This window comes from Stegostoma tigrinum, chromosome 4, assembly GCF_030684315.1.
Source record: "Stegostoma tigrinum isolate sSteTig4 chromosome 4, sSteTig4.hap1, whole genome shotgun sequence".
Lineage (NCBI taxonomy): Eukaryota > Metazoa > Chordata > Chondrichthyes > Orectolobiformes > Stegostomatidae > Stegostoma > Stegostoma tigrinum.
Genome location: NC_081357.1, coordinates 107,357,349 through 107,367,918, shown reverse-complemented (window position 1 = coordinate 107,367,918; position 10,570 = coordinate 107,357,349). Strand labels below are relative to the sequence as shown.

At 41.0% G+C, this 10,570-nt stretch overlaps 1 protein-coding gene across 3 annotated transcripts in view; it reads right to left on the bottom strand.

The window, feature by feature from the left end:
• LOC125452858 (glutamate-rich protein 1) overlaps positions 1-10,570 on the bottom strand; it is a 62,532-nt gene that overhangs the window by 32,843 nt on the left and 19,119 nt on the right. Inside the window, exon 4 of one of the 3 annotated variants that reach the window (XM_048531789.2) lies at positions 4,246-8,220. The exons of 1 other annotated variant lie outside the window; for it this stretch is intronic. In XM_048531789.2, coding sequence (XP_048387746.1) covers positions 7,889-8,220 — 332 coding nt within the window. In that variant the 3' untranslated portion in view covers positions 4,246-7,888. Of the gene's footprint in view, positions 1-4,245; positions 8,221-10,570 lie in introns of those variants that run through there. One more of the 3 variants, XM_048531790.2, reaches the window with a different exon arrangement.

Below are 10,570 nucleotides of genomic sequence, written 5' to 3'. Positions count from 1 at the left end.
GGAGAGACCACTTTCTCCGTGACTCCCTTGTTCGCTCCACACTGCCCTCCAACCCCACCACACCCGGCACCTTCCCCTGCAACCGCAGGAAATGCTACACTTGCCCCCACACCTCCTCCCTCACCCCTATCCCAGGCCCCAAGATGACATTCCACATTAAGCAGAGGTTCAACCTGCACATCTGCCAATGTGGTATACTGCATCCACTGTACCCGGTGCGGCTTCCTCTACATTGGGGAAATCAAGCGGAGGCTTGGAGACCGCCTTGCAGAACACCTCCGCTCAGCTCGCAACAAACAACCGCACCTCCCAGTCGCAAACCATTTCCACTCCCCCTCCCATTCTCTAGATGACATGTCCATCATGGGCCTCCTGCACTGCCACAATGATGCCACCCGAAGGTTGCAGGAACAGCAACTCATATTCCGCCTGGGAACCCTGCAGCCTAATGGTATCAATGTGGACTTCACCAGTTTCAAAATCTCCCCTTCCCCTACTGCATCCCTCAACCAGCCCAGTTTGTCCCCTCCCCCCACTGCACCACACAACCAGCCCAGCTCTTCCCCCCCACCCACTGCATCCCAAAACCAGTCCAACCTGTCTCTGCCTCCCTAACCGGTTCTTCCTCTCACCTATCCCTTCCTCCCACCCCAAGCCGCACCCCCATCTACCTACTAACCTCATCCCACCTCCTTGACCTGTCCGTCTTCCCTGGACTGACCTATCCCCTCCCTACCTCCCCACCTATACTCTCTCCACCTATCTTCTTTACTCTCCATCTTCGGTCCGCCTCCCCCTCTCTCCCTATTTATTCCAGTTCCCTCTCCCCATCCCCCTTCTCTGATGAAGGGTCTAGGCCCGAAACGTCAGCTTTTGTGCTCCTGAGATGCTGCTTGGCCTGCTGTGTTCATCCAGCCTCACATTTTATTATCTTGGAATTCTCCAGCATCTGCAGTTCCCATTATCTCTGATACTATTTCAATCTCATCATGATTTGGTTTGGAAGGTGTAAAATCTGTGGTTAGAGGAGAGGAACTGCAAAGGAACCGAAAGACCCTGATTGTGTATAGGTTTCCTAACAGTAATCAGGATGTGGGCAGAAAATAAATCAGCAGATAGAAAAGACATGTGAGAAAGGCACTATTACACGATGCCGAATTTCTGGGTTTTAATACATTCACACATCAGTTTGATTTGTAAAGGCTATTAATGATTTGTGTTGAATAAATTGAGAACCAAATGTTATGAATGGTAAACAATCCCTCTCATCCTCCTGAAACTATCCCGTCTTTGACAGTTAACCAGGCCACTTCCAGCACCTCACCTTCAAAGTCATAATTAAAGAATCACCTGAAATGGTTTCTCTTTCTGCTCCATTACCTCTTTGACACACTCCTTTATTTCTAATTTGAAAACACATTAAGTGGCACAGATACTCTGCTGACGACAAGTTCTATCTCACTGACATCTTATCCGATATAACCCCTTATTCTGATTTGTTTCATTGTTCGCATGACATCCAATATTGTACAAACAGAAATTCCTTTAATAAATGAGAAGGTCAAAGCCTTTGGTAACTGCCATGTGCCAATTTCCAACAAGCAAGTCCATGCCTTTTACAGAGTCATAGAGTCTTATAGTAGGGAAACAGAACCTTCAGTCCAACTAGTCCATGTCAAACATAATCCTAAACTAAATGAGTACCACCTGCCTGCTTCTGGCCAGTGTCTCTCCAAAACTTTCTTATTCATGTACTTATCTAAGTGCCTTTTAAATGTTGGAACTGTGCCCGCATCCAGGACTTTCTCAGGAAGTTCATTCCACACATTTCAAGATGAATTTTCTGAGTCTCAGCCAAACTATTAGTGATAGCGCCAACACAGTTGACTGAACTGAGTTTATAAGCCTATATTTTTTTGCATCACCAAGACCACCTATATGTATTTCCGTAATATTCACCTCTCCATGTTTATCTATATTATTGAATGCTGAAATCCTTATTCATGCCTTTATCACTAGACCTGACTACCCGATTACTCTATCATTTGGCTTCAAACACAAATTGATTCAACAGTACACTAAGCAATTCTCAATCCAATTTCCAAATCTCTCAATGGTTTTGCCCCTTCCTGTCATTGGACTCATCTCCAATCACAAGGCTAATGTGCCCCTCCAATTTTGGTCTCTGGTACATCCCAGATTTTCGTTGCCTTTTCTCTTGGCTAAATTTTCTTTAGAAATCAGTCCTTAGACTAAGCGTTTTGTCACAAGTACCAATGATCAATTCTGTTTGTTGATATTCAGGGAAGCATTTTAGCATGTTTTATTACTGCAAAGTTTATGGCAATAATACTAAGTATAAATTATAATTTTTAGCTAATTTTGTTCTAATAGCAACTTGGTAAGCCATTTTTCACCACAGTATTGCTTACATATGGCGACTACACAACTTACAACCCTAACCCTCACTATAGTTTCAGCCGACAAAAGAATGCTTTGTTTGGCTTGTAAAAGGTGCACTTTGGTTCCACAGCTACTTACTATTACTGCCTATTATTTAGTACATAATCAGAGTATTAGAGAGCCCAGCTATCTTTCGTTATAGGCCTGGAAAAATTGCCATTACTATGTATATGTTACAAAATAAGAGAATTTATGACAAATGGAGTTTAATGCAGACAAGTGTGAAGTGACGCACTTTGGTAGGAGTAACCAGAAGGCAAAGTACAGGGCTAATGGTAAGATTCTTAGTAGTGTAGATGAGCAGAGACATCGTGGTGTCCATGTACACAGATCCTTGAAAGTTGCCACCCAGGTTGACAGGGCTGTTAAGAAGGCATACAGTGTTTTAGCTTTTATTAATAGAGGGGTCGAGTAACGGAACCAAGAGGTTATGGTGAAGCTGTACAAAACTCTGGTGCGGCTGCACTTGGAGTATTGTGTACAGTTCTGGTCACCGCATTATAAGAAGGATGTGGAAGCTTTGGAAAGGGTGCAGAGGAGATTTACTAGGATGTTGCCTGGTATGGAGGGAAGGTCTTACGAGGAAAGCTGAGGGACTTGAGGCTGTTTTCATTAGAGAGAAGAAGGTTGAGAGGTGACTTAATTGAAACATATAAAATAATCAGAGGGTTAGATCGGGTGGATAGGGAGAGCCTTTTTCCCAGGATGGTGACAGCGAGCACGAGAGGGCACAGCTTTAAATTGAGGAGTGAAAGATATAGGACAGATGTCAGAGGTAGTTTCTTTACTCAGAGAGTAGTAAAGGAATGGAACGTTTTGCCTGCAACGGTAGTAGATTCTCCAACTTTAGGTACATTTAAGTCGTCATTGGATAAGCATATGGACGTATATGGAATAGTGCAGGTGAGATGGGCTTGAGATCGGTATGACAGGTCGGCACAACATCGAGGGCCGAAGGGCCTGTACCGTGCTGTAATATTCTATGTTCTATGACGAAACACAACTCGCTCGAAAACATTTCTGGCAAGACATTGGCAGGTAGCATTTTCAATAATAATTCACAAAATCTAAATGCTAATTTCACACTTTACTGTGACTGTTGGATTTTGTATTAATCCCACTTTTATGGAAGTCAATACATTTGTGAATTATTCCATTTTCTGGAGTACTTGAAAGTCATTTGCAAGATTATTTTTGTTCTTTGTGAAAAACATAAGTACTATCCTTGGCACATTTCATTTCCTGGTCTGATATATCAGATGTCAGCGATCTATCAGTAGAATACAAAGCAGAGTGTTACTGTCCCTGCAAAAGGTCACAAACATGAACAAAAATATTTAAATGTCAATACAGTAAAACTTACCTGGAAATCCCTACCTGCGTCATTGCAACCTTCCACAAGTTAGTACAATTGTGTATCTAAGTTTTATAGATGTATTCTCTGCAGTGAACACCGAATAGCATATGTCTGCATCTCTATTTTTCTTTCTTTGTAAAGTTGGAACATCTCTGGCAACACGGGGTAAAATTCACTTTTCTTCAAGTGACTCAGCCATTACTGCCATGTTATGTGTACATACCTCTGGTTGTTGCAAGGATCAGTAATAAAAGGTGTAACAGGATTATGCACAATACATGGAAACCTTTAGTAGGGGATCTAATCCAGAAAGAACACTGGAAACATGAAACGGCATCAAGATTTAGAATCCTTGGTTAACACTTCATTTGTTTTTTTAGGGAATGAGTTGCTGAATAAAGTAACTGCACCATAACAGCAGTGACCAAGCTTGAAGGATATTTATTTGGCTTTAAAATACTTGTGACACACCAAGATTGTGAGAAGTGCTATATAGATGCAAGATTTATTTCATACAATCATAGCTATTGAACATAATATTGTAAACTAAATCTTGCAGCAATAATATTTAAGACCATTACCAGAACAGCAGAAGAACTTACAACCAGATAATGGGACAGATCACCTTGAATAAGTGACACCTATTTCTGAAAGAAACAATGAATCTTCATATCTGTCCTTTTCTTACATCTCAAAATCTGAATATTTTATTATCTCCAAATGTCTGCCAAAGGCACTGGACAATTTACTTTCTTGCTTTTTAAAACCTCACCAACTCAACTACTTCTAATTTAAGTTCAGAGATACCAATCTAGAAGTCTTATCGGTGGAAAATTAAAGTAATTCTGTTTAATTGGTGTGCATCAGTGGACAGAACTACACTGATGATACTGATTATTTACTATTTTTTAAAAACTATATCAGAAGGTGGACTGTGCTATATCTGGCATCAAATTTCCATTGTTCTTTCAGATCTGAACAAACAGATGCCGAGTAGACACTCCCTCTGAGTCGTGAGTGTGGAACTAGGAATCATAGTCTCAGATTAAGGAGTCAATAATTTATAACAGACACACAGAAGAATCAGAGTTTAACAAATGACTATGGATTGTATTGGGAAATATAATGAAACTAAGAATCAACGTTTTAATAAGGTCAGCCTTATTTCACCAACTCAAACCTGCAATTGTTCTCCCATTTTACAAACACTATTTCAATAAAGGCTTGCTGCTGCTCAAGTGCTCCTTTCTACTGACAGCAAACATAAATCAAGATACTTCCTACAAATTTTACTACATGCCTTTGTAACATTTGTAGGACCAGGAACAAAATCTGCAGGTAGATTAAATCTCAACTTCACTTGGATTTGCAAGGCTGCACTTCTTAGGAAGTGTAACAGCCAGTACAATCCACTCAGAAGGTAGTGAACCATTCAAAGTCCATTTACCAGAATCCACTGCTCCTTAAGTATTCTGCAAACACTTCACATGAATTACTGAAAGCAGCAAGTATAAATAAAGAACAGAACAGAAGTAATCACAGCACTTACTTCGAATTCCTTCAATCATAACTCTGTTACTTTTACAACAGTCATGGAAAAGAACAGATACATACAGAAGGGTAAGGTTTACAACTGGGGGAAGGGCAATAACAATTCTGTCAGGCAAGAGCTGGGTAACATAAAGTGGAAACAGATGCTGTCAGGGAAGAGCACTATTGAAATATGGAGATTGCTTAAGGAATGCATACTGCATGTGCTCGATACGTTTGTCTCTAGCAGGCAGTGAAAATAGGGTCGCGTGTGTAGTTAGTAAGTTCGCAGACGATATGAAAGCGGGTTGCATTGTGGGCAGTGTGGAGGGCTGTTCTAGGTTACAAAGGGACATTGGTAGGATGCAGAGCTGGGCTGAGAAGTGGCAGATGGAGTTTAACCCCGAAAAGTGTGAGGTGATTCATTTTGGAAGGAAAAACTTGAAAGCAGAATACAGGGTTAATGGAAAGATTCTTGGCAGTGTGGAGGAGCCAGAGGGATTTAGGGGTTCATGTCCACAGTTCCCTGAAAGCTGCCACCCAAGTTGATAGAGTTGTTAAGAAGGGATATGGTATGTTAGCTTTCATAAATAGCATGATTGAGTTCAACAGCCATGAAATTATGCTCCAACTATACAAAAGCCTGGTTCAATCACAATGGAGCACTGTGTCTGGTTCTGGTCGCCTCATTACAGGAAAGATGGGGAAGCGTTGCAAAAGGTGCAGAGGAGATTTACCAGGATGTTGCCTGGAATGGAGGGAAGGTCTTAGGAGGGAAGGTCTTAGGAGGAAAGGTTGAGAGAGCTAGGGCTTTTCTCTTTAGAATGACGAAGGATGAAAGGTGACTTGATAGAGGTGTACAAAATGATCATAAGTACAGATGGAGTAGATCAAGAGACATTTTCCTAGGGTGGAGGTAGCTATTACGAGGGGGCATAGTTTTAAAGTGAGTGGAGGTAGATATAGTGGAGACGTCAGAAGTAGGTTCTTTACTCAGAGTGTGGTCAGGGCATAGAATGCATTGCCGGAGCGGGCAGTGGAGTCGGCCTCATTAGGGGCATTTAAGCGGCTATTAGATAGGCATATGGATGATAGTATATGGTAGGGGTAGAGGTTAGATTTACCCTAATCCTTACGGTCCAAGTTCGGCACAACATTGTGGGCCAAAGGGCCTGTACTATGCTGTACTGTTCTATGTTTTAATTACAAATCTGTTAATATTGCAGAAAACAACAGATACAGGCAACAGAGATGTAGAATATCAGAAAATGGTGTAACTCTCTGCACAAAATTCTGCAGAACTTCATAACTTCCAAGATCAAAAGTACAGTACCAGTTTTAGATTGCTATAGAATTTTGAGAGATTTTGAAAATAGAAAATTAACTAATTGGTACTCATAGAATCCCCAGTGTAGAAACAGGCCCTTCGGCCCAACCAGTCCACACCAAATCTCAAGGCATTCCACCCAGTTCACCCCTCTATAACCCACCTAATCTACACATCCCTGGACACTACGGGCAATTTAGCATGGCCAATCCACCTACCACGCAAATCTTTGGACTGTGGGAGGAAACCGGAGCACCCGGAGGAAACCCACACAGAGACGGGCAGAATGTGTAACTTTCACACAGACAGTTGCCAAAAGGTGGAATCGAACCCGGGTCCCTGGTGGTGTGAGGCAGCAGAGCTAACTACTAGGCACCATCATCCATTGTACATAATCAAAATAATGTTTAATATCAAAGCAATAATTTTAGCATTTCCAGAAACACAAGACAATGGGGCATGGGTTCTGATTCACAATGGCCAAATGTTAAATTCTAATCTCAAGTAAAGAAAATGAGAATTGTGAAAGTCCCAGCCACTCATTCAGGAATGATACTGATACAGCACTGAGGAAAAAAAAACCAGATCATTCTTTTGCGTTCCTACACTGAGCCACTGAATTTTGAGAAAAAACACAGAAGCACCATGTTTTCTCCAAGAATTATAGCTTTGGTGATTATTTCTAGATTTGATAGTATTCATTCTGGGTGGAGGAACACACTCAGGCCACATAACATATTCTCTACATCACATGTCAAAGAGAAATACTTTGTAATAATCTTAGCAGCCGATAAGTCACAAACAAGGTCAGAAAGGGAAGAGAGTTAATTTGACAGCTGGAAAACAGACCTTCATGAGTTAAAGAAAACAGACATTTTCTCAAGCAACTGGGCAATACAGTGCTTATGATATAAAATTGTTTTGTTTTCAACTTAGAAAAGAAAAGCATAACTTTGAATACAAAAAAAACTCTCTGATATGAAAGGCATCTGATTAGGCCACATCTTTCTTTTAAGTTGCTGACTGAACTCTGATTAGAATAGATCCATCTCAGCAAACTTAAAGGAGAAACCAGATAAAAAGGGAGGTTTTGGGGTCGGGGCAATAAATGCCAGGAAAGGTGCTGTTCCAGATTATTCTGTTAAGGAATAACAGTAAAGCACCATCAGCAAAACACAATTCCTACACTGCATTTAAGAAGTCCATAACGTCTACCTCTCTTCACTCTTTGCAGGACCTGCTTCACGATTGCCCCCTCCTGGTTCATACATGAATTCTACAGCTGTGGCTCTGGGTGCCAACCCAGCAGCCTTTAACCTTTCTTTTTGTCGTTTCTTTTTCAATTTTCTTTTCCTGTTTTTGGTTAATGGTTCTGCTCCAGGCTTTGCAGAGTCTAAATGCAGAGAGTGCAAGATGTCAGTTTTTAATTCTTCTTGTTGCTGAAACACAGAAGGTACATTTTTCTTGATGTGGTCAAGTAATGAACTATTGAGGTTTCTTCTTCGCTTACGTTTTCTTGGAAATTTTTGTGAAGAATTTTCTTCTGTAATTGAAAATGCTTTAGTTGAAATACATAAGCTCAAAAAAGTGAATAGTTGTCTATTACCAGAGTACTAAACATTGTGCCATACTTAATATATTTGCAGACGCCAGAAATAAACTTTATACAGAATAAACATAATATGCAAGTCACAGAAATTTGCTTGATTTATGTAATATGTTCATATTATGTTATAATTTTTATTCATCAATATATCTTGGGAAGATTGGAGGATCAGCTGGACCTCGTGCATGTACAGGAATGAGAAGACTGATAGGGTGGTTAACCACATATGAGGTTTATCTCTATTTTACAAGGCATAATATACAAAGATTGGGAGGGTGCGGAGTAGGTTCACCACAATGTTGCCAGGGCTGGAATGTTTCAGCTTAAGACGTCAAGGCCTGGAGTTTCTTTTGAGTAGAAAAACTGAGTAGGAGTTTGGCTGGGAGTCAAGAGACAGAGACTGGGGGTTGGGGGGTCAGAAGAGAACAGCAAGGGAGTGAGAACATGAGACAGTTAGAAAGAGAGAGAGAGACTGCACCTGTGAGATCGAGAGCAAGAAGAAATAGGACTCCACTGAGGCATACAGAACTATAAAGTACATAAATAGGGATAGGATTTAATCTACAGGAATTAACTTTTGCCTTACTGAAGGGTGCAATCACCCAGGGCTATATCACCAAGAGGGAGTTGAGAATCTGGAACTCATTGCCAGAAAGAGTAATTGAAGCAGAAACAATTCATGATTGTATCCCTATTTATGTACTATGATTCATGATCCCAGTGTCTGCATGGGTTTCCCCCCACAATCCAAAGATGTGCAGGCTAACTGGATTGGTCATGCTAAATTGCCCATAGTGTTCAGGGATATGTAGATCAGGTGGTCTATAGGAGGATGGGTCTGTTTCCACACTGCAAAGAATCTAATCTAATCTAAGAAAGAAGGAGACTTAGACTTAGAATCCCTACAGTGTGGAAACAGGCCCTTCAGCCCAACAAGTCCACACTGCCCCTCGCAGCATCCCACTCAGACCCATCCTCCTATAGTTTTAGACTCCCCCTGGGGCGGGGGAGTCTAAAACTAGAGGGCATAGGTTTAAGGGGAGATATTTATTAGGGCCTAAGAGGCGACTTTTTCACGCAGAGGGTGATGCATGTATGGAATGAGCCACTCGAGGAAGTGGTGGAGGCTGGTATAATTACAATATTTAAAAGGCATATGGATGGGTATATGAATAGGAAACATTGAGAGAGATATGGGCCAAATGCAGGCAAATGGGGCTAGATTTATTTAGGACATCTGGTTGGCATGGACAAGTTGGACCATAGGATCTGTTTCTGAGCTGTATATCTCTGTGATTTTAATTATAAGCATTTACTACAAAGATACATAACAGTTGGAAATGATTACTCAAAACAATGTTCAAATGCAGGAACCCAACTCACTGAAACAACTAGAAGCAGCAAGACAAAAGGGCTGCTCTTTTTGGAGGATGAGATCAAAAATGTCAATATTTGTTTACCTAACACATCACTGCGATATAAATTTGTGTTAGAACATAGAGCATTACAGCGCAGTACAGGCCCTTCGGCCCTCGATGCTGTGCCAACCTGAGAAACCAAACTGAAGCCCATCTAACCTACACTAATTCCATTATCATCCATATGCTTATCCAACGACGATTTAAATGCCCTTAAACTTGGCAAGCATTGTAGACATCTGACCACAATTTGCAGGTGAGGCAATGACCTAGTGATATTATCACTAGACTACTAAACCACACATTCAAATAACGTTCTAGAGACCCAGGTTCAAATCCTGCTACAACAAATGGTAAAATTCGAGTTCAATAAAAATCTGGGAGTCTAATGATGACCATGAAATCATTATCAGCTGTCAGGAAAAAAAACCCATCTGGTTCACTAATATCTTTTAGGGATGGAAATTTGTCAGCTGTACCCAATCTGACCGAGAAGTGATTCCAGAACAGCAATGCGGTTGACTCTTAACTGCGCCCCCCCCCCCGCCCCCCCAGGCAATTAGGAATGGGCAATAAATACTGGCTTGGTCATGACGTCAATATGCCATGAATAGATTACAAAAAATTGTAGCTGGTTTTTAAAAAATGTTGTGAAAAGGAACAAACTGATCCTATTATAGAAACAAAGAACTGCAAATGTCAGAAATCTGTTATAAAAATTAGCAACATTGATTAGGAAAAAACAGATTTTGCAGGGTAAGGCTATTCTAAGAGAGCGTCTCTGGACTTGAAACATAACTGTTTTTCTCAACAGATGCTGCCAGCCTGGCTGTGTTTCTCCAGCACTCTTTGAAGCTGAAGCTATTCCT